Below are 27,528 nucleotides of genomic sequence, written 5' to 3'. Positions count from 1 at the left end.
ATAAGATAGATATAAGAAAAATGCAGAGCAAGAGTGCCTCGCATAGACTTCCGAAACACACAAACTATCGTGAAGTCCCGAGCGAGAATCGAGCGAGATTCGCATCTTCAACCCTACCTGTTTTCAAATCAGTGCAAAATAGAAAGGAAATTTTCTCAGAGATATGGTAGTAGATAGAGCAACGTTCCTCTGATACGGACAGAAATCGTACCCTTGCGCCACTCTGACGCTTCATTTTTATCGATCCCGTTGCCGTTGCCGTGGCAACATTGCAAAATGGGTGCTTCGGCCTCTTCTCAGAACCGAGTGTATTTCTCAAGAGCCAGTAGAGCCAAAGACATGGAAGAGTAGTGCCACGTGTACAAGGCCACACCTCCCATAAGTGACAAAAGTTAGTACATTTAATGCCTTATACTTAATACTTTTGATGTTGCATCCTTTCTAGGCAATACGTAAATCGCCATATTCATATGGTATATTAAAAGCATATCCCGAGGGTGTCTCAACCTTCTGCACAGGCCTCCTACTTGGTGGGAATAAGCAGTCGCTTTGTCTGCAAAGTAGTTTCAGATTCTGAATTGCACAGAATAGCATGAGGATGCTGAAGGCACAATTAGGCATTGATTGCATCTGTGACATATTGCCCCCAGTATACCCAAACTGATATGCATATGATAGCATATGATATGGAAACAACTCTGCCTTCTCTATCTTGCTAAAAAAAAAATGCTATGTGAAAGCCTAGATTGATCATGTCAGATAATGCAAGTCAATATCTATGAGGCCACCAATTGATGACTATAGTAAGGAAGATTATGATTTGGAATGCCAGATGAGTCAATGGTAAAGGACCAAGAGGAAAGAAGGAAGACAGATCTTTAAGTCTGTGAAACTAAGAATAAAGGAAGGATGTAAAATATGAGTGAAAGCATGATGGTCTGATACATGGAATGTAGTCTCTGTGTTTTAGATTCTGGGCACAATTTAAGGTCCTGATTATCATCTGAAAAGCACTAGATGGCAGAGGACCCCAGAGTATTTGTAGGACTCCCTGCTCCAAGGGTACCTGCCTGTCCCAAAAGCTCCCCAACAGGGAGAGGGCACTCCAGTTCACTTTATGGGACTTTGGCAGTATGTTTTCTCAGTGCTGGGATATGCCTTTTGGAACAATCTTCCCCCAATATATGGTTGGGCCTGAACCTTCTTGCCTTTGGAAAAGGAGCTATGGCTTGGCTCTTTCTCCAGGTCTTTTGGTCACGATGAATAGACTTCCAATTGAATGAGTTACAGTATATTTTAGTTGTAGCCATTATTTTATTATTTTAATTAGTTTCTGATGTGGTATGTTGTTTTCCACTGTGTTTTATATTTGTTGTAGAAGATATTTGTATGCCATCCGGAGTCACACTATTTGATTTGGTGGCTAACTAAATGCTCTGGATAAATATCTAAACAACATTGGTCAAAATTATTAGGCTGTCAAATTGGGGAGTATTTGAAAAACTTGAAATGTTCTTTACCTTATTCACATCATATTTTATTTCCAGATAGACAAAAAGATGTATTCTGAAATATTGTAATTGTATCTTTCAGGCAGTGGGCGACATTTGATGTTTCTAGTTAGGTAGCAAAATATTTTGCTACACACAATAATGGAAATGTCAAAGCATGGTTGAAGTAACCAAATTTATATATACATCCACAACACAACGAGAGATGTTGTACATAGGCTTCAATTTATGAAAAGTACAGAAAGCAGGATATAGCCACGTTAGAGAAAGCTTTAGAGAAAGCCAGAAATATTCCCAGAAATACAAACATGTGTATTTAAATCAACTAAACAAATGTGCTAATTGATACCTGTTAATATCAGGTTATTTTTTAAAATTTATTTTTTCTCTACCACATCTTTAATGTATGAACAAATTTCAACCATAGAGTTTTGGTTTTCTATATATTATGGACCACACTTAGACTACTGCAATTCACAGTTAGCAACAACTCCTAATCCAGAGGTCCCCAACCTTTTGGGCACCAGAGACTGTGGAGAGAGATTTTTCCACAGACCGGAGAGGGCGTGGTTTTGTGTGCTGCCTGCATTCTGTGGATGGGGCTTTCCTTGTTTGTGTGGACCAGTTGCTGGCATGCTGTGGCCCGGTACTGGTCCATGGACCGGAGGTTGAGGAACCCTGTCCTAATCAATTCAAAAGTATGATTTAATGGCATTATGTGGTTCTTGATAAAACATAGATTTATTTCCAATTTAGCATTATAAAAGATGTATGTAATGAAAATAACCAATTAAACCAATTAGTTTTATATGATTTCACAATATGTTTTGACAAATACTCTTGATAGTTGCCACAATCATATAAATTAGCATGTACACACTAAAATACAGAAGATCAAACCTCTTAACTAGCAAATTGCCTGTTGAAATAATGATCATGAAAGGTTACATACTTCTGCTCGAAGAGCATGTGGTGGGCATGGCTAGGAGAGCCTTTTGCCCAACTTCGGTTTGTGTACCCGCTGCAGCCTTTCCTGGATCAGGACTCCCTGCACTCAGTCACTCAAGCCCTAGTCATTTCTCGTCTGGACTATTGCAATGCGCTCTACATGGGGCTACCCCTGAAATGCATTCAGAAGCTTCAACTAATGCAGAGTGTAGCAGTGTGAGCAGTCTTTGGGGCCCCTAAAATGGCCCATGTTGCATTGCTACAATAGGAGCTGCACTGGCTGCCAGTTTGCTTCCAGGTCAGTTCAAGGTTCAAGGTGTTGGTTATGACCTTTAAAGCCCATCATAGCATGAGTCCAGATTGCTTGATGAACCGTCTCATTCTACTAGGACAGGCCCATCCTGCTCGTGCCAGCAGAGAGGCCTGCTGTGTATCCCTGGCAGGCAGGATCAAGGAGAAGAGTATCTTCTCTGCCTTAGCACTGGCCTTCTGGACACCCTGCCTCCTGGGGTAAGGTTTGCCTCCATCTTCCTGTTCCTCCATAAGAGCCCGGCTCTGCCCATTGGCCTGGGGACCCAATAGGGGAGTACCACACAGGAGCTGGCTATCTAGACCAGTGGTTCTCAACCTGTGGGTCGGGACCCCAGTTGGGGTCGAACAACCATTTCACGGGGGTCGCCAAACAAGGCTGTCCGCCATTTTTCCCCCCTTTTCTTTGGCCACACCCCTGGCACCCGGTGATATATAAGTGGTTGGGGGTCACCACAACATGGAGAACTGTATTATGGGGTCGCAGCATTAGAAAGGTTGAGAACCACTGATCTAGACTAATAGCAGACCCCACCTCCCCCCTTTCTCATCCTGCTCCCTCCCCGACCATCTTTTAATTCATATTGCTGTACTTTCATTATTTATTTTTATTGTTTCATTGTTTTACAGTAGTTCTATTTACATTTTTTTTTCTAATTTTATATTCTACTTGTGTAAGTTGCCTAGAGTAGCCCCTGGAGAGATGGGCAGCAGATAAAGGTAATTGTCAAATTTAATAATAATAAATAAATAAAATATTGAAAAATCTCAGATATGTCATCCAGCCACACTTTGTAGATTCTAAAATGAATACTCTTAGTGGGCCTTTCAATCTACATTATTTTATGGTTCCTTAAATACAGGCCACCCATGTTATTTCTTCTGTAATACTAAAGAAAATATTGCATTTGGGGCTTGGTTCCTGTGGTATTCAAATTTAATTTTATCTAGGACTGAGAGAACTTTGCCCCTTCTTCAGCAGCTTTCCCATTTCTCCATTAGTAAAGCATAAATAAATAAGCTAACATTAGAGTTCAGAATTCAAGTTCCATATAAATATCAGGGTCATTTTTAATTAATTTCTATGGCAAAAATGCCTAATGAAGGCCTTCTAAAGAGGACATGGCTAAACAACACTGACATTACGATTATATGATTTTGCAAATAGAAATTATGTGATGCCAGAAGAAAGGAAGGACAAATAAATAATGTGCATAATTTGCTGCATTGCATTTCTTAAAATGAAGCTCTTTTCTTTTTGCAGTGTATGAGCAAAGGGGAAAGCTACAGTTATACAAAAGAAACTCAAATATTAAAATCACTACTAGGCCATTCCCCACTCACTAAAGTTCTAGCTTGGCTTGCTTTCCTCTGGGTAGCCCCATTTCTTCCTGTATCCATAAGGTGACCAACCGTCCTCCTTTAGGGAGGACAGTCCTCCTTTTGTAAATTCTGTCCTCCCTCAAAAAGTGTCCTCTTTCATGTCCTCCTTTTCGATATTTGAAGACTAATCTGCAGGGCTTTTTTTCCCCCTCATAACAGCGTTCCGGCACCTTTTTTTGATGGTTTTTTTTTTTCAACTTTTGCATGAGCTGTGCTACTCCCCCTATTGGCTTTTGAAAGCCAATAGGAATTGCTGCTGAGCGCGCCAAAACACCCGGCTGGCAAACTTTGCACATGCAAGTTGTCTGTATTATTGTTGCAATGAATAAAATGTTTCTTTTATTTACAATATTTTTTTCTTCAATTTATTTGTGTCCTCCTTTTCACTGTAAAAAAGTTGGTCACCTTAGTATCCATAAATATTTCCTAGGTGGATTTTAATTTTTTTAAATATGTTTTTATATGAATCTGCATTACTGGGGAAAGCATAAGTATTACACATAGAGTGTTGGTCTATAAAACAGTGAGATATATGCAGCTCCAGTAGTTTGCACAGCACTATCTTCTATCCCCTTTCCAGGTCTTCTAGATAACCTAGCAATCCCCCTCCCCAGTTGGCTTGGTTATGAGCAGCTAATCCCAGTGCAGAGAGCAAGGACAGACAGTAAGAAGTAACAAACACTATAAATAACCACCTGGGAACATTAAGTTCTATGCTGGTACATATTATAAAATGAATGCACTGCTGTGACCTCCCAGCCACTATACACACACGAGTTCACCCTCCTTGGTTGTATTTTCTTTCTTGTATTTTAAAAATCTATCATTTTTCATCCTTCATCCTTCTGCCTTTTTACTTTTTCTCTTTCCTAGAGCGGCATAAAACATTCTGAGCAGAAAAAAACACTCTAGTTTTCTCACTGTTTTGGAGGGTGCTTTTAGTGCATTTCAATGGAATGTGGAGCAACCACAAAAAAAAAAAAAAAAAGGAAATCAGATGGATCTACTCATAATGATTAGGATACCTTTCCTTATTTTTCAGGCTGCCCTTGTCTCAACCAGCTATCTACAGCATTGTGCTTGGCTCCATGCTTTAATTCAAAAGCAGGCTTCTCCCTAATTCTGAAGGACCTCTTCAGAATTACATTATTCTTTGTTTCATATTCATAATTATTTCTTTGGATAGAGTCATCACATCTGGAAATTCATCAAAACTTTTTAGAATGAATTTTGGCTACCCATTCACAAGTCAGGTGAGAGAGTGAGAGGAACTAAGAGGTATTAAGCATACTGTGTGTATCCAGCCTGATGGCACAGCACCTTTGCTTATGTTCTTCCTGAACAATAATAAGTGGTTTCTGTTTTCTCCCTACATCACCATCTGTGTTTTGTTTGCTGATGTTTTTCAGCTGTTATCAAATGATCTGGGATATACTACAAGGTATACTGGTTTGATGCCAGTCCCTTACATAACAGTAGCGAGAGCTTGTGTAATCTATAGAGTGTGTTTGCATAAAGATGCTGGGAAAGAGGTGGATTACATCGAATGCACTTGCACACAGCTATGGCAGTTTGCCCATCTGTTTGAAGTACTTTCTACCTGGCAAAAAAGTATATCACATACTAGATCAGGAGTCCTTATGTAACTAGGGCAAGATTAAGCAAGAATCAAAATCTTGGTTTCACTGGAACAGCACTGCCAAAACAAACATAAGCTTGGGCATGCAAGTAGATACTGAGGATATATAAGGCATTTACTGTACACTTTATATCTTCAACTCCGTTCTTTGTATTCTCCTTTGGGTGATATGGACTCACAAGTTGGACTCATGCTGTAATACTGCATAATAGAAAATATTTTCAAGGTTCTCATGTATTTCACTTTCAGATACTGCTTTCGAACAATTTCCAGCATTACAAATCAAAAGACATTGTAAAACTAGCTACTCCATTTTATTTACTTATTTATTTTATATGGTTGCCTATCTCAAACAATGATCCTAGGTGGCTCAGAACAATCAGTAAAAATAGGAATAAACACAAACCCAACCTTCCTACCAGCGCTTCCTTAACAGATGTAGTGCACTGAAAAAAGCAACAGAAAAAAGTGAGGGTTGCAAGCAGATGATGACATTGCCTGGACTGAATATGTTAAGAGCAAGTGAGTATGACTACATAATACTATATCTCATCTGAGTGGAATGAATTCAAAATAAAAGCTCCCCTGACTCCCAGCCGCTGCAAATGAATTACCATCATTGCCCAAACAGACAGGATATGTAGACTAAAACAAGAATAAGAAAGTTTTCTGAGTCACTGGCGAAATTTGCAATTTGGAGAGAGCCTATTATGGTGCTTTCTGAAAATGGCTGCCAGAGGTGAAGTTGCACATTCACCATAAGGCTGCTATGTAAAATATTTTAAGATATTGATTTAATAAAAACATAATTGGAAAACTAGTTTCCTCACTATACTACACCACATCATATCCTCTAATCCAGCAGTTCTCAACCTGTGGGTCGCGACCCCTTTGGGGGTCGAACGACCCTTTCACAGGGGTCGCCTAAGACCATCGAAAAACACATATTTCCGATGGTCTTAGGAACCGAGACACCGCTCCGCATCCGTCTCTGCATGTCCTCCTCCGCCATTTGCAGAGAGAGAGAGAGACAGAGAGGCACTTTCGCTTCCCTTCTCTCTCTCTCAGGCGGACTTACCTCCTGCAGGGCTCCTGATTGGCCCTGTGCCTGGATGCCCCACCCCCTGGGAGAAGCACAGCCAGGGCCTCGTGGCCTTGGAGCTGCCCGGGGAAGCCCCGGGATCCCTGCTGGGAGCGGCCCACTGGAGGCTCCGCTGAGCGGGCCAGCCCCCCCGCAAGCTGTGGCCCAAGGGAGACCAGCCCTTGCAATCCCTAGCCAGCTTGACCATTGGCCCCACTGGCCGGGAAGGAGTGCCGTAGTCCAGGCTGCCGGGAAGGAAGAAGGAGATGCAGCAATGGTAGGAGAGGAGAGCCTCCTCCTGGGGCCCGGTGCTGGCGGCGGCTTCCTTGCCCTCCTCCCCTTCTTTCTCCTGCTGCCCCAGGTGGCTTGGGCGGGTGCCAGGACAAGAGGGGTGCCTGGGGGGAAACAGCCAGGCTGGCAGAGGGGCTGGCAGGGGCCGTGTGGCACCAGCCCCTACTGCAGCTCCATCGATGGGCGGAGGGTAAGGCCGGGCAGCACAGAGTCCTGGCTGGGGCGGCTGCTTCCTCGTCCTCCTTTCCTTCTTCCTCCTGCTGCCCCCCAGGTGGCTCGGGTGGGCGCTGTCCCACCATGGCTCCATCGAGGGGTGGAGGGAGAGGCCAGGCAGCGTGGAGTCCCGGCAGGGGCGGTGGCCGGGCCGGGGGTGGCAGGGACTCCTGACGATGCAGCCGTAAGAGAGAGAGAGAAACAGAGGAAAAAGAGAGGAAAGAGAGAGAGAAAGAGAAAGAGAGGAAAGAAAGAGAAAGAGGGAGGAAACAGAGAGAAAGAGAAAGAGAGGAAAGAGGAAAGAGAGAAAGAGAAGAGAAAAGAGAAAGACGAAAGAGAAAGAGAGGAAAGAGAGAAACAGGAAAAAAGGAAAGAGAAAGAAAGAGGGAGGAAAGAGAAAGAAGAGAGAGAGAGGAAAGAGAAAGAGAGGAAAGAGAAAGAGAGAGGAAAGAGAGAAAGAGGAAAGAGGGAGAGGAATGGCACTTCTTCAACCAGGCTGGGCAGAGCAGCCTTCTTGCCCCTCCCGGCCAGCTGGATGGGGGGTTGGGGTCACCACAACATGAGGAACTGTATTAAAGGGTCGCGGCATTAGGAAGGTTGAGAACCACTGCTCTAACGGTCTAACCTTTTGCTGATGCTATCCCTTATCACAAGGTACCCCTCTCAGGTGGAAATGTTTCCAGACCAAATATGCATTTCCAGATTGCAGGCATTTATAAAGTTTAATTGCTAACAATGTATGTGGGATCAATGTAAAGCCCAGTGGCATTAATGAAAATAATTTTCCCTGATGCCTTGCTTTGCAGTGAGCCAGCTCCCCATATTTTAAAGGAAAAGAATTCAATAAATAAAATGAAATAATGTGAGGCAAGGAACCTGCTGGGCAACAACTGAACAAGGGTCTAACTGAAATTTACATCATGCTTCAACAAAGAGATTAAAGAAAAAGATTCAGTCATGTAAGATTTCTGCAATGCATTATGGACCAGTTACAATAAATGTCATTTAAAACCCGCCCCCCAATACTTGTTCTATCTCGTTTGCCTCTTTCGTTTCACTTTGCTCCCATCAGTACTAGTTTTCTAGAAGGTGAGAGTAAATTATTACTTAATAGGAAGCTGCCAGAAATCACAGAGTGAAAGAGGTGATGGAAGAATACAAAAGGACAGATGGTGGGAAAGTAGGTACATAGAATCAATGGAAAACTGATTGATTACACCCAGGATCAAGTGTTGATGCACTCAATTTTTCAAAAGAAATAATAATAGTAACAGTAGCCATAATGTTGGATTTTTTTTAACCCTTAAATGTGTTTTCAATTATTCTGAATTAATCTCAATGTTCAATTAAACTGACACCCCAAGTATTATGCATTCTTTACTCACCATTAGGGAAGGCAACTGAAACATTATTGTATGATTCTACTCAATTATTATTAAAATGTGCATAGGAATGCATTTTTAACTTACATGTGGGTCTCTCAATGGTTAATTCAATTCAAAATAAAATCACAGAAAGTATCTCAAGGATTATTGTCCAAACAAGTTCAGCTTTGGATACCTGCCTATATTTCATTACTCTATTTCATTTGGGCTCACTTGATTCCTGTTCCAAAAGATGAATGCTAGTTGCTTAGTGATGCTAAGCGATACATCCCTTAGAGCAGGGGTGACAAACTGCCAGCCCGCAGACCGGATCATTATAGCAAAACTGCACCCACCCCATTGCCCGCAATGGCAAAAAAGTCAGGGTACATCACGACGCATCATGTGATGTTGCAAGTTTGACACCCCTGCCTTAGAGTTATGCTATTCAGCTCCCATAACTGCATTTCAGAAACTAGCTCTATACAGGAGCAGAAAAATGTTATGAGTGCATGTATATCTGGAGATAAGTCCAATGCATTTTATAGGAATTACAGGTAGACCTTGACTTGTTATCATTCATATAGCAACCGTTTGAAGTTACAACAATGTTAAAAATAAGTGACTTATGACTGCTCCTAGTACTTATGACTACCACAGTATCTCTGTGATCATGTGATCACAATTCAGGTACTTAGCAACTGTGTGATTCACTTAACAATTGCAGCAAAAGACATAAAATCGTGACTTGATTTTAACTGCATCACTTAGTGATGGAAGTTAAAATTGTAGTTGTAAGAGGGTTTCCATTACAGGCCTGAAATATGCACAGAGGAAGACATCTTTTCAATCTATGGTATGTCCACACATACTTTGTTGACTTATAACTAGTCAACTTATAACTAAGCGATTTGACCTATCTTGCTATATCTGTAACAACCATACTTATGGCAATTCTATATTTTAAAATAAAATGTGCATCCCCTGACTTTATAACTACTTTGTAGCTTTGGCCATAACACGAAAGAAAAAGAGAGTGTCCACTGCAACTCTTCTTTCTCTCCTGTACATCAAATGTATTGATATCTATTCCTCTCACACATACATATATACAATAGATGTTTTTGCTTTCAGATAACATTGACCACAATTCTTCTAATGCACAGGTTCTCAACCTGTGGGTCGGGACCCCATTTGGGGTCAAACGACCATTTCACGGGGGTCACCAAACAATGCAGTCCGCCATTTTTCCCTTTTCCTTAGCTGTGCTACTCACTTTTATTCTATTGGCTTTTGAAAGCCAATAGAATAGACTCACTTGAATAGAGTCTAATTCTATTGGCTTTCAAAAGCCAATAGGAATTGTCCAGGCTGTCTCTGGCCTGCTGAGCCCGCCAAAAGTCCCATTCTGCAAATTGTGCTGCACCAGTTGAGTAGTCCTCAACTTACGACCGGTTGAGTAGTCCTCGACTTACGACCGGTTGGGGGTCGCAGCATTAAAAAGGTTGAGAACCACTGTTCTAATGCTTCATACTCTATCTGAAATGCTGTTGATATGTTATATTATTGTTCTCAGTTTTGTTCAATTAAATTCTATCAAGCTGGGTTCTACTGCTGAGTCTATGAAAAAGGACTTGTCATCCTGACCTGTCATAACTCAGAATCTTTTTGATCCACCTTATTTATGTCACCCCCTTTTTCTATTTCCCTCAATCTTCTCCAATATAGTCATTTTTCTAGTCTGTTATCTATATATTATATACTAAAAGTATGTGAGTTTTTGCTTCCTGGTTGTGACCTGAAGGAAGCAGTCCTTATTTGGTCCATGATCAACTGATTCTTCTTATAACCCACATTATTTTCAAGTACAGTCTCTGAATTCATAATTCAGAAGTACCTTTCTCTCTCTCACTCTTCATGGTCTGAGTTTCAGTGTCATACATTTCAAACAGAAAAAAACATTTGTTTTAATTATTTTGATCATTATTATCACTGAAATGTTTTTATAATTCATCATCTGGCCTAAATTTGTCATTGCCCTCCTTCCTAACACTAATCTCTTTATTTCTCCAGCATATTGTTCATCTATCTATTCTTGAGCCCAGGAATGCCCAAAGGGAGAGTGTCCAAAAAAATCAAGATGATGGCCATAACCATCCAACGTCCCACCATTTTAAAAACATGTCCCATTCTTTTTTATGCAATGTATATAAAAAGGAATGAGGTTTTTATCACATACTGTGGCAGTCATCTTGACTTCCTTGATCCCCCTGCAACCCTCTTCAAATAAGCCCAGGAAAACAAATTGTAGATTAGCATTGGTTTTGTCTTTTCCATAATTAACATTATTCTGGATTTTTATCTTCCATGTGATAATTAATTTTTAAGTGTTTATTACTTTCAGCCAACAAAGTGGTCCATTCTGCATAGTTTAAATTGCTTTTCTCTCTACATTTTTATTCCAACTGTTATCCTTCCCTTATATTTCCTGTGTGCTGTAAAGCCATGCAGTCTTGACACTTTGATATAATCTGGAAATATGTGTCATATTGCTTTATGGTGCATCAATGTCCAATAACCCTGAAAATAACCAAATAGGCAGTGACAAATAAATAAACAAGGCTCAAATTATCTGATTTCAGACAGATTATACAGAGATCAAGCTCTTTGGAAAAGGCTCTAATGCTGGGAAAGATGGAAGAGAAGAGGACAGCCAACAGCAAGGTGGATGGACTTAGTTATGATGGCAAGTGCACCATTAGGAGGCTTGAAAGAACAGGTTGAAGAAAAATCTATGTGGTCAATCACTGGAAACTGAAAATGACTCACTGGCACATAATCAAGTCACTCCAGACTGCATCATCCTTTATTTTATTTTTAACAAACTTTTATTTTTAAAATACGTTATCCTTCTTTACAGCAATATAGTGTCTAAGGCCATATAAAATTTTGGGCATTGGAGGAACAAAAATTCCAATATAAATGCAGACGCAGGCTTGCGAAGCAAGGGGGGGGGGGAGAGAGAAAGTGTCCGTGGCCCGCTGTACAGTAGTTAACGGATCACCAGATATTTGCTATAAATTCCCGGGGGTTTCTGATACGTTGTAGTGGTGTTTTAAAAATCAAATAACATCTAAATAAAGATCCTTTGCCCTTTGTGAACGGGGAGGGGAGAGGAGGGGAGGGGAAAACCCGAACTGGATGCTTTGAAAGAGGATAGTCCTCACAGATTCCCCAGCTGGAGGAGGCACTTGCTTCTTACTGCTTGGCTGTGTTTGTGGACTGCGCGCGCCGGTCGTCATCCGGGGGTTCTAGCAAAAACCCAAGCGGATCCCGCCAAGGTTGAAGTTAGCCGACGGGACGGAGCGAAAGGTTCCTTCGCGGCAGCCGAAGGCGGTAAGACAGCCCGGGGTGAAACATTAGCTGTGCCGCTGGCCTGGCTACTCGCCGCTTTTTTCCCACTGGCGGGCTGCCGGAGTTAACTGAGGTAAGGCGGCGTCCTCGGCTGAACTCAGTTCAGCCAGGGCGTCTCTGATGCGCTGGGGAGGCGCCTATCGCAAGATCAGAATTACCGCCGGGGCCCCTGTTGTCCAGACTGCGGAGCGGAGGTTCTCCAGCCAAGCGAGGTGACGCCTCCGGGGCGAAAGGGAGCCGCCGGCCTGGTCGCAGACGCCTTGGGGTTGGCCTCTGCCAGGGGCGAAAGCAGGTTGACTGAGTCGAAAGGATCCTGATTTCTATTTGCTTACAAGTTTATGGGGGGCTGATGTAGTTTCAAATATCGCGTCCATTACGGTACAGCAAAGTGATGCGTTTAGACTTGTCTCTCGCTCTCCGGTTTGATTCCAGCTCTTCCTGCTCCAGAGAATCTCGGGAGAGGGAGGGTTGTACTCCGTCTCTCAGATACTCAGAGGACCCGTAGTTACGAACAATTGCAACTCCGCTTAAAATAACAGGGTACGAGGAGATAGCGCAGGATAGAGGTCGCTTCTGTTGAGAACTGGATCAACAAATCACTTCCTGCGCTTAATTGCAGACTACTTTCGCAAGGGTGAGCAGCGTGGCTCTACTCCTTTGTTCGTATGTTTGTGATCGCCTTCCTCTTTGCCCCACTTCATTCTGCCCACCCGCCGCCCTCTTTTCCTCGCTGCCTCCCTGCCTTACACAGAAGCGCCCAGTAACCCATTACTAGCTCTAGGAGAACGCAAGGGACCCCCCACACACATACACGCACTTCACCATAGGACCTGTCCGCTTCTTCGGGTTTCTCCTCACCGATCTGCCGAGGGAACAAAGAAAGAGAAGCAACCCCCTCCCACTTTCCCAGCTCTCGACTTGGAAATGCATTTCTGGATCTCTTTCCATTCAAGGCTTGGCGCCCCCTATTTTATTAGGGGCAGCACATGCCTCTGAGCATGTGCAAAGCACGCTTCCCTTGGACTTTTGAATGGCTAAGCAAAGTTGTCTCCTGTCTGTCACTTAGAATAAGAGTTTTTTGCAGAATTGGAAGATAAATTGGCTGTGAATAAATTTAAGCCTACCTGGTTATTTACTTCTTTTTTTAAAAAATGGATGCTTTGGATGTCTGGGTCAGTGTAGATATACACTGATGATTCTGGTATATAATAATGTATGCTCTTTATTAATGCAGTGCATGCTCTTTATTTTATACCATACCATTTTATTTTTAAATAGTCTTTACTTGGAAAATTTGGGATGACAGATATGATTTAAACAATGTCAAATTATTTTAAGGATGTGAATGTTGATATGCTTACATTGTATTCTTATATAGTATTTTGATTTGCTCATGTGATGTGTGTAGAATGTTGTGACACCACACACTGTCCAAGTGGTGATATAAAGTGGGGTAGGGGAGGGGGAGAGAAGACAAATCTGCACAAAAATCAGCAGATTACATATCACACAGATTACAAGCAACTTATCAGTTTATAATTGTAATTATAGTGTTTGTTGTGCTTGTTGAAACCTTCTGAGATTGCCTGAAATCTTTTGATGAATTGAATTCACATCCAGTTTTAAATTCTACACCGGCCTAGCCACTCTAAGCATCTGATAAAGTGAACTATAAGTCAAAAAAGGTGCTACCAGGCTCCTGATTTTTTGTCATCATAAACTAATACAGCTCTTCTCATACAATATCTACAAGTGGTGATAAGAAGGTTATAAATTTTATGAAATACTACAGAAACAGTGTATGGTTTAATGCTATAGTGTTGTGCATATTAAATCCCCTGGATTGATCAAAAATGTATATTTTTGTGGAGTTCTCTTCACTTACCTAGATGCAGCATTACATACTCGAACCTCCATAGGAAGCCAGCACTCTGTAGCCACTCCATTTGTTCTCAATGGAAGATCTACATTGGAGGAGACAGACGTATGTTGTATTTGCTCTGAAACTATTCTGAAACACTGGGACTTAGTGCAGAACTTGACTCTTTAAGTACACAGCACGTGCAAAATCCATGCTGCCGCTGTGGTTATAGATGTTGTTAGAGTAGATGCTGGAGAAAATCTTTGGGTAATCCGGTAAAAGTATTTCATACTTCTTGTTTTTCCAAATGATAGAAAGGTCATCCTTTTGGAGCTGAACATATTGTTGGCTCTTCAATATATGTTTTCAGAATAAGACATAGGTACCTTGAAACACTGCTTTTCCTTCAAGAGTTGCAACTCAGATAGTCTGAAAATCAAGGCTCCCCCCTTCTTCCCCCCCCCAAGGCTCAAAAATGCCTCTCTTAACAGATTTCCATCTAGTCGAATTACGGGTCTCAAGGCTGCCTATGACCCGGATTCCACTGGTGTGGGGTAAGCGTCAGTCAACAAGCAGTTCATAAAGAATCAATGTTCACAAGAGGAATATGGAGTTCTCCTTCATATCATGTATTCATCAGGCCTTTCCCCTCTTGCACCCAACCATGACACAAATGTGCCCCACCAATTACTATTTCCTCATGAGGTCACCTTCATCTCATTCCAAATCCATTCTTAAGGCAGGTCAAAGTTGTTTTTGGTTGCTCTGGTTTTAAAGTAGCATTTCTCTTTCTAAGCAGACCAGATGTATTTTGGCTGTGGGTGCAAAGTACTTCAAGTATTTGCTTGGAGTCACAATCAGCTTGCCTTGAGGAAATGGGATCAGGGTACTGTACTGTCTTTTTTAAGTTAATGCAGCACTTCTGTCCTGAGGCCCAGGCACTGTTTTCTAAGGCCATTCTGCTCTGGGCAATAGGAAGATCCAGTTCTTCCACATATGGCTCTCTCCCAGTACTCACCTGGTCCCTAAACTGACCCTCTCAGAATGAGAACAACGCTGGGGAATCCATGAGTTTCAAACATTCCCTGTATATAGCAAATAAAGGCAACGCATATGCTGGCAACCTTCCTGAAGCAGACTAAAGGTAGCCAGTGGCAGCAGTGGCTTTTCTGTTTGTGATAGTACTTTGTCAGCAAAAGAACTGGTAAATATTAGTATAATTCAGCTGTGAAGAAGACATCCCCCCTTGGTTAATGATTTGTAGCATTGTCTAGCCATTGCAGTTTTGTCTGCATTAGCATGTAATCACCATAGCAATCATTGAATGAAGCTATAAATCACTTGCATGGATAGCTGTAATGTGAACATCTTGCTCTAAGCTACACTCTGTAGCTCTGCCAGTTCAAGACCTTGTGGATAAGTATTTCAACCCTGCCCAGTGAAACAGTCTATAAGAGCAGTAAATAATATTAGGGATGGCAGTGGGAGGGCAAATTTGTGGCTTTTCTGATGATTTCGTTCACTGAATTGAGTTTTTGTTCAGGCTCCTTTGATAGAATAGCATGTCTTGTCCTGTTCTTGGCCAGAATGTTCCAGATGAACTGGGTAATAGGGTAACCGTGGGTGGGAGAGGGGGTAGCATGTCCTAGTTATGACAGAGCCTGGAATGCAGAATAAGGAAATAAACCGTTTTACTCTTTTCTAAAAGCCAGGAGAAGATTGCCCTCATTTGAGGCAGGGCTGAAGATAAACATTTCTATTTGCTGTTGAAACCTAGGCTGATTGTAAACATAGACTCCGTAGTGACATTGCTCCCTGTTTTGCCACTTATTTTTCTAGTGTGCTTTATATATGTCTTAAGTGCTACTGAGGTGTGCCATGCTGAAGACCCCATCCCTTATTCATGAATTAAATTTTATTTATGTAATATGCTCTATCTGATCACAACTTTAATGTGATGTTGCACAATAGTTGTATTACAGCTACCATATGAATTTTGTTTTTGTTTCTTATTGGAGAATCTTTTCTTTTTTTAAAAAAAAAAAAAAAACATCCCCACAGTGGATAGCCTAAAAAATTCCACACTGTCTATAGGTAGCCTTGGGTCAAACAAATGTATTTTGCATAATGTATCAGGTAGAAGATAAAATTATTTGAATTTATAACAAAATAAAATGTAAATCTTTAAGGCATTGCTAGTCAACTACTCTGAGAAATGGTTTTAAAGAGTTATCCTACTCCTTCAAAGTCCAACTTTTGCTTTCATAGAGGGTCACAAGGAATACCATTGCTTGCACTATTTTGATCTTTGTTGATACAATATAGACACATCACAGCAACTGAATATCTTTTCCAAGGCCTTCATGGCTGCTCTACCAAATGCAACCTGTTATGTATTTCTTGGCTGTTTTGCTCGTTTTAAAATTATACTTACACTGGACCTTGAAATCTGTGTTAGCTATGAAGAACTAATTGGACCAGCAGCAATGGATTGGTTGTTCTACTGCTCCATTTTGATTTCTTAAGCCATACGGTCCAACTACATTTTCTTCAGTATTTCCAACCTTGCCATTCCAGTCCCCAATCACAAACAGCACAACTTGCCAGCAGGCTGTCAATTTCAAATTTAACTTGATCTTAAAACTCATCAACCTCCTCTTCTTTTGTATTAGTGATCACAAATTTGTATCAAGAGCACAAATCTGGGTGATTATCACATTAAAAGGTTGTTCACAAAAATCTAATCAGTATTATTCAGTGACTGAATGTATTGTAGCCAAGTACCGTTCTTACTGTGTCCTTCCTAACTATAAAAGCAGCTCCACTCCTTTATTGTTTTTCACGTCCTAAGTAATAAGCAGTGTGATCTTCTGATTAAAGTGTTTAATCCTGGCCCATTTTAATTCACTGATGCCTAACATGTTACTATATGGTAATTTTATTTCATATTTCAATTTTCTTCCGTTTATGCTTCTTACATTCCCTGTTCCTACTGTAATTCTGCCTTTGCAGCTTTGGATTTTCTTTTCCTGAATGGCAAGATCAGCAATTAGATATCCCAAAGATTTTAATCTAGTCACTGCATAAATACTGTACCATTAGTACCCCAAAAGATCCTCAGCTGTTCCTCATTAAATGCCATCTGACGTGAAGGGTCATTGTCCAGCACTGTGCCATCAAATGTTTCATATTCTCTGTCCATGTGGTTTTCTTGGTGAAAGTGCAGGAGTGGTTTACCATTGCCTTCTCCCACACAGCATGAATGGATGCCTTCTCTGTGGTCACTAAAGGGATCCTTTGCCTCCAGCCTTTTCCTGTATTACTGCTGTTCACTATAGGTATCTGTTTGCTTTAGCTGTATAGCTGGGATGACCTTCATGCCTTGGGTGGGAATATATACCCTGAGCATACATTGACATTCTCATCCCTCCCAGGACACCTCCCCTCCAAAACCTCCCCATGAGACAGCACAGCAGGAACTGAGGTGGTGGTGGTGCCCATCTGTAGATGAGTCATAAATAGTAAGTTACCTTATTAGAGGACTATTCTGAGGATAAATGAATATGCAGTTAAAAGCATCTTAGGAATGACTAATAAATGTTAATATTTTAAAGATTGCCTCTCTGCCTTTTAGATATATAGAGATATAGCAATCTTCTAGAAACCTCATATTTTGCTGTGATTTTGTGTGCAGTTAATTTAGTGTGGCTAATAGGAATGTATGTTATGGGACTGCATCTTTCTGTAGTGAGTAGCGATATCAAGTGTTATCAAAGCAGCCACCAGAGAGCAACAAATAGTTGGGGTTTTCTAAATTTCCTCTATTAGGTGGTCTTATGATTGAGGCCTCGAAGCTGTGGGAGCATCCATATACCCAAGATTCAGAACTACAGAGATCTCTAACCACTTGGCCACCAAACAGCAGGCTAGGCATATGCATGTCCTTCTCTTTGACCTTGCTGGCATTCCCCAAGTGGGTACAGCTGTAATATGCTCTGATTTGCTTTCCTTCTTCTCATTTTGCAGACTTTGGGGAGATGGATCTGCCTTTGGAGGAACCTCCAACCCAGCCTCCATCAGAACCTCTATCAGCACTTCCAACTTCTGAGCCAGTGTGTGAGCTCCAGGCTGCCGTGTCTTGTTTTGCAGAGGAGACTGTGTCATTCCTTTCTGTCAATAGCTTGTTAAGCCAGTCCCTGCTCAGGGCAGCTGGAAGCCTGGGGGCACAGCAGAAAGAGCAAGGGGTGCCTTCAACCATGGCCCGGCGCAAGCGAGAATTCACCCCAGATGAGAAGAAGGATGATGGCTACTGGGACAAGAGGAAGAAGAACAACGAAGCAGCCAAACGCTCGAGAGAGAAACGGCGGGTCAGTGATTTAGCCCTGGAAGGACGAGTTTTGGCCCTGCTGGAGGAAAATGCCCGCCTGAAGGCAGAACTCTTAGCCCTCAAGTTCCGCTTTGGCTTGATCCAGGATCCAGCAGAAGCTCCACAGCCAGCGCTTACACTGGCCAGTGAACTCCATCGGCCAGCCACTCTACCCCAGCACTTCCCAGTGGCTCCTGAACTACCCCACTACCCTTGCACCTTCCATCCAGAGCCAGCTACCAGCTCTGAGGACTCTGGCTTTTCCACCCCAGGAAGCTCCAACCTGGGAAGTCCTGTCTTTTTTGAGGAACGTGATAGGTCAGAGGAAGGAATTATGTATGAGAGGCATTGCCTAGTACCCGATGCTTCAGCTGATGGAGCTGATCTGGGCCGTGTTGGCCGTTACGACTCTGGGGAGAGCATCAAAGGTCTTCCCCACAAGTTGCGCTTCAAAATGGCGGTAGGGTCAGAGGAGCTAGCTGGAGAACAGTCTGGACATTGCCCACTTTCTCCACCAGGAGGACCATGGAGGGGGCTGGTGACACGGAAGGAGCAGCCAAGCACAGGGTGTTCTGCAGGTACCCTGGCATTTGAGAGTAATTGTGAAACAGAAGTCCCCAGGGCGCCTCAAGAGCCTGAGTACCAGGCAGAGAACCAGTCCCTACAAAGTCAGCTGGCCTCACTTTCAGCTGAAGTGGCCCAGCTGAAAAAACTATTCTCTGAACAAATCCTCATCAAAATGAATTGAAGCGGGGGGGGGGGGCAAGGATAGAAGGGGGGGTCACTTTTCTTCCCTTCTTTCCCAGGGCTACCAAATATTGGCTGCAAAAATTGAATTACCACTAGAGGGTAGGAAAGAGCTAACATTTTATCCATTTTTTTTTTTTTTTGCTGCCATATGAAGTAGTCAAGGATTGTGTTGCCCAAATCTTGTATCATTATTTTCCCCTTACCCCATCTTTCAGTGCTTCCCAAGTTTACATTTGCATACATTTAACCCTGGGTGTTTACTTTTGTTGTAAAGGTTTGTAGTAAGGAAAACCCGTCCTCCTTTAACTGTGTGCTCTTTCTTGCTCTTTCCACATTCTATATTGATTTCCCATACATGTAATTAAGGGAGGCCATCTAGCATGGGAATACTTGATTCAGTTTTAGTGGGGTGAATGGGTCACAACTACTGCTGGCATACTGGAAAGACACAAGGTACACATTCTCTGCATGGTCCATAAGATAGCTATCAGACTAATCAGGGCTACCTTAAATGGATTGCAAAACTCTGAATGACCACTGAATGGTGGTAGCAGAGAACCATTTAGTGATGGCCTGGAATTTTGCATCCTACATCCTATTCCTTTATTAGTGTCAGAAGCATCACAATTAAAATAAGGCATACTATACAACATAACATTTAAAATATAAAATACAAGATTAAAATATGTACAATTGAAACAGACCTTGCCCAGAAACTAGTAACATTCATTGCATTCCATCATGGTGTCATGAGGTCCTCAATTGTGCATTGATCAGGATACAAAGGACAGGTATACATATGTGTTGCTGTGTGCATGTCATCACAATTCCAAAGGAGCCACATTCGGGTGTCCCTTGGGCAACAGCTTATAGTTGACTAATCTGATCCAGAAGCATCTGAAGTGTAGTGAGGTGCTAGAACTGGCAACCCTTAGTACAATCTTCCTTGAAGCTAGGTCAGTGATGGCGAACCTTTTAGAGGCCGAGTGCCCAAACCACAACCCAAAACCCACTTACTTATTGCAAAGTGCCAGGGCATTGTGGTGCCCTCAGAAGGGGGTATGGGGGTGTGGCCCACTGAGTGGGTGTGGCTGGGGTGGGCATGGCCACCTCGATGCCGCTCATGGGGGGGATGCCTCTGGGGGTCGGGCAGGGTTGGGGGAGATCCATGGGGTGTCTGGCAGGTGGGGCGGTGGGCAGGAGGCCCAGCATAGATGGGGGAGGCATGCAATTCTAGCTGGGACTGGGGGGCCATGGCGCCGATAGAGATCCGGTTTTCCCTGCTTGGGGTGGCCTTTGGCTTGCTGGGTGTGGGCATGCTTTACCACCTCTACTCGAGCTCGCTAGCTGGCCGCTTCACTTCCTTTGTGCTGGGTGCAGCTGCTGCCCTGGACGGCAGCAGCAGCCTAATAGACCTGCGCAAGCTGCTGGCAGCGGCGGCACGTGTGCCCACAGAGAGGGCTCCGATTGCCACCTCTGGCACGCGTGCCATAGGTTCGCCACCACTGAGCTAGGTACTATATTCCTTTAAAAATTATATTAGTGCCTATCATGTCTAACTGATCGTGTCTAACTGGACTTCTGGGAAACAATCATTAGAAAATTGTTCCTGAGCCCAGGTAGATTCCAGGCTGCCTTTTTATAACTTCATTCTCCCTATTTGGTTGGTCTAGATAGAAACTTGAAGTACATTATAATGAGCATACATTATAATTTGTAGCCACTTGTTTAGTGACTGTTTGAAGTTACAAGGGTACCATTGGTCCTTGCAGTTGCAGCATCTGCCAGTCATGTGATCAAATTTCAGGAGCTTAACAACCGGCATATATTTAGAACTGGTGCTGCATCCTGGGGTTACCATTTGCGACATTCCCACATGGCATCTGATAAGAAAAGTCAGTGGGGGATGCCAGATTTGCATAACAAATGTGTGATTCAGTTAATAACTGCAGTAATTCAGTTCACTTAACAATCATGGCAAAAAAATTGTGCATAACTGACTTAACAACTGCCTTGCTTAGCAATGGAAATTCTAATCCTAATCGTGGTTGTAAGTCAAGAACTACCTCTACATCAGCTACCAAGATGGGTAAACCCAGGAAAATTAGCAAATTGATTTAGAACAAAGTTTCTGGATTTCTCATGTCTTGAATTACTTTTCCCAGTACTTCAGATGCGCATGGAAACTGACTCTTTGAGTGCTAAAAGTACTCTGCACATGCTCCAACGTGCTTTATTCATATTTCATCTGCTTCAGTGTGAAAATATTGACATTGCAAATATTCAGTTGAAGAACTGTTAGCTGATTAGTCATTTGGTTTTGAAGTGTGTTGTTTCAGTGATTTAATAAAGACTTGGATTACTTGTATCCTCAACATGTATGAGATATGAGTACTGTAGTGTACTTTAGTAAATATTTTCAATTGTCAGCACAGTGCTAATATTTTTCTAACTTTCCCATTGCTTCCCCCATTATTTTTCTCCTACAGAATAATCTCGAAGGGCAAAAAGATGAATGAAACCTAATAGCTTCTGACTGCAGAACTAGGAATCTTCTACTGTATCTGGAAGAATGAAAAATATGCCTTTATATAATGTATTGTGATCATGCCTCTGTTTAAAATCCTATTTTAGATTTTACCATAATGGAAAGAGGCAAGTCTCCCTCCCACCAATTTCATCTGGAAAGTAGACTGTATAACTCTATACACACAGACATAGAACAATGAAACATGTCCACTGGCAACACTACAATGCAGCACATAACAGATTGTCAGGCTGTGTGACTTACTGTCTGTTCTATGAAGAGGGCCCCATCATTTCTGAAATATAGTCCAAAAATCCAACTAGGCCTTCTACAGCTGGGTTTTTTCTGCTAGTACCATAAGTACCGTATTAGAATTTAGTTCCCATATTAGCCAGGAATTGAAGTCTTCTGGATTGAAGACTAGTCTAACCACTTAAAATGAGCCTTCTGTCATTTTGTACAGAACTGTAACCTGAAATCAGTTCTCTCTTATTGCATAATTTTTCCAGAAGTGAAAGAACCAGAAATGTTTTCCCAGGAAAGTGGGAAATTACTACATACAGAAAGAGAAACTTACGCAACAAAGTTTGAATGCCTGTATCCCAGCTATAAAAATTAGGAGCAACTTCTTAATTTAAATTTTCCTTCACTGTTTGGAATAAATATTTCTTTGTAAGGATAAGGTCTATTACTTATTAATAATAGACACAATAGTTTTGATAATTTTCAAAATGCTGCCATGCTGACACTTTCCTGAAGGGGGTGTAAGAATACTTCTGCCTGCTCAGCTTGGCTGCTTTTTTGACTTCTCCCTACCCATTGGGAACAGAATCACAAAACAAAACAAAAGTAAAAATAAAGTTAAACATTCTGCTGATACGGAAGAAGAAAACAAAAGACTACAAAGCAATTTTTATGTAGTGGCTTCTGACAATAAACGTGCTGTCCGAGCAGTGAGAGTTTTAAAATTTCAGGGGCACTTTGTTCCTGGAGGCAAATGAGTTACTCCAGCATTTTTCATGTTTTAGCATGCTGGTTGGGGAATTCTGGGAATTGAAGCCCACACATTTCAAAGTTTCCAAGATTGAGAAACAGTGACACACTCATTGCAGAATCATTTAAAACGAACCAGATTGATTTGACTTGACTCTTTTGCCTTAACTATTGGCTGTTCCACACTCAGTTACACTTACTACCACTGCACACTTTCAGACCCACTTTTCTGTTCTTTGTTCCTAAAGTCTGTATTGTACCAGCTTGTGCCAAGGTCAGGGCTGCCTTGCAGGAGCATAGCACAGCTGCTCTTAAAATTGGGCAGGACAAAGTGACTAGGTGATGGAGAAGGAGGAGAAGGAAGCGGCAAAGAGGTACTGGAGGATACAGTTGCCCGGTGCCCTCCAAAGGAGCCCACTTTGCCAAAAGCCATGTCATCAGGTCCTCCAATTTATCCCACAGTTCCAGGAGCAAAAGTCCTCCAAACAGCCCTAATCCTGAGACTGCGGTTAGCTGAGGTTGCTGACTCCTCTCTGTTGACTTTCACTTTGGTTCTAGCAAGCGTTTTTTCCATGAAGGTCATGGTGGGTGGGGCTGAAAGAAGCCATGCATAGAGCCAGAGGCAAAAGTGCGTGAAGACCTGCCCAATCTTTCTCAAAATCCTTGTTTGCTGACATTAAATAATAGGAATAGAGATGCAGAAAACTATTGACTTTTTCCTGGCATCCTGTGGTCATCCAGATTTTTTGTGGTCATCCAGATTTTTGTAGCCCAGATCTGGTAGTCCTATGTTTAGTATAACTGAGGCTGTGAAGAAGAGACCCATAGCTCTGGACAGATCCTCTGCCTGAGGGTGGTGGTGGTCGAAGGCAAAATTAAGTCAAGGGCCCCATGACATTAGACAAAAGTGAGTCTCCATCCTTGCTGCTTTATCATGTTAAATCTGTGGTGTAAATCTATGTGTTTTCCCATATGTCCCCGCCCTTAAATTAATCCTCTTTTTTCTCATGGCTATGTTTGTCAACCACTTGACACACTTTCTTTAGCAATTAAAATGTTACATGAAATATTGGTGGATAATTTGCCCAGGACAAGGGAAGGAAAACTGGTTCCTTTACCAGTTCAGGTATTATATATATTTCAGAGGGGGTGAGTTACTAGAAAAGTCTTTTATAACCTCCTTAAGAGATAACTCTAAGAAGACAATTATAATATGACTGAAGAGGTAGGATTATTTTATCTTCAGTTTTACTAAAAACCAGAAAGGAAGTAGATTGCTCCTGAACAGTAGATAAGGCCAACAGGTCTCCAGTGTAGGCTGGGGAGCCTTGTGTGTGTGTGTGGGGGGGGTCAGCAAAGGGACATTGGAGCCTGCTAAAATGGGAAGTGCCCACCACGGTGCAGGATGGTGTAAGATGCAGCCAAGAGTACTCACCCAGAGGTGGGACTCGATGAGGCCACACAGCAGAAGGCTGGTCAAGAGTGTGTTTTTCCGATGCAAATCTTCCATACAACTGGTATTCATTTAGTCTCAAATCTTCCGTGTGGAAGGATGAAGCCCATTTGGATAGAAAATAGCAATCTGCCCTTGTAAAAATCCATGGGAAAATGGAATAAGAATCTTACAGAAATAATTTTACCCAAGTACTTAGTAAGCACAAAATTGGCAGCTGTTTTTGCTCTTCCACCCAATGATCACCAGCATGGCAAGCTCTGCCTCAGTTTCCTCCATAGTTAGTTGGGCTGAGACAGCAGATTCTGAAGAGTATAAATGGCCAGTTATTTCCATTACATTATTTTATTGCTCTGGGGGGGGCATCCTTTGGATATTCTGAGCCCCAACACCAAGGTATGCTCCCTTTTAGCAAATATTCTGTTCTGCAGAGTCCAAGATTTTTCTTTGAATAGTGGATTAAGAATTTCTTGATAGATGGCAAGTTTGTGGACACATTGCCTGGGGTACATTTTGATTTATTTGTCTAGATTCTAGCCCAACAATAATTTTAGGAGTCTTTTCTTAAACTGATGATTTGTTTATTGAAAAACCTAATAGACAAAATGCATATACTTAGTCATATGCATGGTAACTGGGAAATCATATATGTAAGTCTCCATATATGCAGTGAGTGCCATTCATCCAAATGCCATACGCCATATGAGTGGGAGTTCATCATCAGTTAGAACTGAAAAAGTTTGTTGGATGAGAAGCAAAATGTTTTCAAAGAAAAAAAACACAACCAGTTGCCTTTTGGAAAAAGCATGACTGAATGACTGAGAATCTCCACAGACATAAATTGCGTAGGATTTTGTCATTTATTCTGCTCTCCATTATGATCTTTGCCTGCAGCCCAGAACATTTCTGCAAAGGACTCATGAGGTGTCTTGAAAATGCAATTTTTATTTTTTGTTTTCAATTCACAAAGTTTCTTGAAAATGCAGTTCTGCATTGTAACATTTTGAAATACTTTTGTTTCCCATCTGCATGTTTGTATTATATGGGTAGTCCACAAATTACGACAAAATTTCTATTGCTAAGCAAGAAAGTTGTTAAGGGAGTTGTGCCCCATTTTATGACATTTTTGCTACAGCTGTTAAGCGAATCACTGCAGTTAAGTGACTCATGCAGTTGTTAAACAAACATGACTTCCCCCATTGACTTTGCTCGTTGGAAGCCAGCTGGGAATGTTATAAATTGTGATCACATGACCCCGTGATATTGCAACTGCCATAAAAGCCATTGACAGTTGCCAAGTACCCAAATGTTGATCACATAACCATGAGGCTGCAATGGTTGTAAGTGTGAAAACTATCATAGGTCACTTTTTCAATGCCATTGTAACTTCGAACATGAATGGTTGTAAGTTGAGGACTACCTGTACACATTGATAAACATGTTATCCCACCTCTAAATAGTGTGACTTACTGTCAAAACCTGAATTCCAACCACTGCAGATGAAATGCATGCATGATACCACCACACACACACTTTGTGAAAAATGTGACCATTATGTGCACACCACATCTTCCACAGAGCTCTGGCCTCACTACCTGGCCCACAGTTACCATGATACAAATACTGTGTTGGAACTGGAACGCTGGTGAGGAAAAGTCAGAATACAGTGAGATTTGGAGCATTGATGTGCTTGCCTGAAAGTCTCGTGCCCCCTACAATAAATGAGTAACAATTGTGGGAAGCGTTGGGCCATCCTTTGCGATCAAGCTATGGGGTATGGTGGCAGAAAATGGGACAGTAACTCCCCCCCCATTTCAGATCATATTCAATTGTAAGGATACATCACTGCCAAATCACTATTTTATAAAGTGTTAAATGATCTGAGTAAGAATGTATTTACACTTCAGGATTTTTAAAAGAGTGACCATGTGGCCTGAGCTTATTTCTTCGTGCAAATTAAGGCAGAGGAAGCAGACCAGATCCTTGCAATTCCCCAGCTTCATTCTATGTTGTCTCGCCTACGGTATTGTAGAGATGCCCCGGCTCATGAGCAGAGCCGTGCCTGACTTTAGCCTCTTCTTTTTCCCTGCATGCCTCAATATTCAGCCCAAAGAAGCACAGAAAATGTTCTCCAAATGTCTCCTGCAGAACTGGACTTCTGGGGCTCAGAAACATATTACTGCTCACTCACAAACCTGGGGGAGAAGTTGATAATTGTTCCTAATTGCCATTTTTTACTTTTGTCCCAAGAGGGTCATCAGCTCCATCATTTCCCCAATTACATGCCTGGAAAGCATGAGTAAAATAATGCCCTTAACAAACAGGAAGTTTCAGGGGCAGGAGAGAGGAAGCTGCCAATCTAACACAACTTTGTTGTCAAGGGAAACCTTTGTTCCTCATCCTTAATGACCATTCTAAAGGCCTCCCAAGTTGGGAGTAGTAGCTTTTTACTGACCACAAAATTTTGCTAATTAACTTATCTATTTATTTATTAAATTTTAATACCGCCTATCTCACCTATAAGGTGACCGTGGGCAGTTTACAAGTTATAATATTGATCTATGGGCTGCTTTAATTTTTATTACAGTAGTAATAATTCTGTTTATTCTCAGGTTATCTTACAGCTTCACATAAATTAAACAGTTTTGGAAGGATAATTTATATGGAAATGTAATTTTTTTAAATATCAGACAAGATGGGTTTTATTTATTTAGATTTTTAAAAATCCTACCTTTATAACCCAAGGACCAAACATACCCATTACTCCTTCCTCCACAACAACAACCCTGTGAGATGAGCTGAACTTAGATATAGTGACTGTCCTAAAGTCACCTAGCCATCTTGCATGACTAAGGTGGCCCTAGTTCACAATCTCCTGGTTTCTAGACTGGTATCCAAACCACTAGACCTAAATGTATAGAGCTTTATAACATAAGAACAAATGTTCTTAATATGCTCTATTAAAGCAATTAGATATGGCTACGTACTATGCCCTATGAACCATAAACTCTGCTCAGTTAAAATAATTTCTAGAATTCCCATTAATGAGCAATCTCAGTTTTCATCAAACTGTATCTATCAGAATGGTATATAAACTCCACCTTTTCTTAAGCACTTAAAGCAGAGAGAGACAAATATTATGTTAACGTTCCCTGTATGGGCTTTTGCATGATTTTTATTCTCTCTCTCTCTCAAAAAGGGGGATGATTTTTCTATTGTTACACAGAGTATACCTTGTAACATCAAATTGTAGGCACACAGTTTATATCTGTGCATGTTTGCATCTATAATGCACATTCGTCAGCAGACAAGTTATCACAGCCTCTTCATGTTTGGGCATGTCTGCAAGTCTAAATGTTTATTTTTCAGGATAGAGGGAACAGGGGTTTTGAAATTGTGCATAGCACCTAGAGCAGGGGTAGGCA

The 27,528-nt window shown here is 41.7% G+C and overlaps 1 protein-coding gene across 12 annotated transcripts; it reads left to right on the top strand.

Annotated features, from left to right (window-relative positions):
• Positions 1 to 150: 150 nt before the first annotated feature.
• On the top strand, positions 151 to 24,183 carry LOC120319457. 12 transcript variants are annotated; one of them, XM_039368333.1, is made up of 4 exons: positions 12,258 to 12,787; positions 17,272 to 17,535; positions 18,041 to 18,958; positions 21,620 to 24,183. In XM_039368333.1, the coding sequence occupies exons 3-4, from the start codon at positions 18,052 to 18,054 to the stop codon at positions 21,622 to 21,624; spliced, it is 912 nt and encodes a 303-aa protein (XP_039224267.1). In that variant the 5' UTR covers positions 12,258 to 12,787; positions 17,272 to 17,535; positions 18,041 to 18,051; the 3' UTR covers positions 21,625 to 24,183. The 12 variants fall into 12 exon arrangements, with proteins under 12 accessions (XP_039224266.1, XP_039224261.1, XP_039224262.1 ...); XM_039368326.1 differs by lacking the exon at positions 21,620 to 24,183 and having other exon boundaries at positions 12,259 to 12,445; positions 17,272 to 17,352; positions 17,449 to 17,535; positions 18,041 to 20,200; XM_039368322.1 differs by lacking the exon at positions 21,620 to 24,183 and having other exon boundaries at positions 12,259 to 12,787; positions 17,272 to 17,352; positions 17,449 to 17,535; positions 18,041 to 20,200.
• Positions 24,184 to 27,528: the final 3,345 nt, after the last annotated feature.

This window comes from Crotalus tigris, unplaced genomic scaffold (genome assembly GCF_016545835.1).
Source record: "Crotalus tigris isolate CLP2741 ecotype Arizona unplaced genomic scaffold, ASM1654583v1 scf7180000020745.601501, whole genome shotgun sequence".
Classification (NCBI taxonomy): Eukaryota; Metazoa; Chordata; class Lepidosauria; order Squamata; family Viperidae; genus Crotalus; species Crotalus tigris.
The sequence above is the reverse complement of the archived record's forward strand: the minus strand, read 5'-3'. Positions and strand labels throughout refer to the sequence as shown.

Bases quoted from the DNA above. Each gene is read 5' to 3' on its own strand.
- LOC120319457 (XM_039368332.1), top strand. From the start codon at position 18,052: ATGGATCTGCCTTTGGAGGAACCTCCAACCCAGCCTCCATCAGAACCT.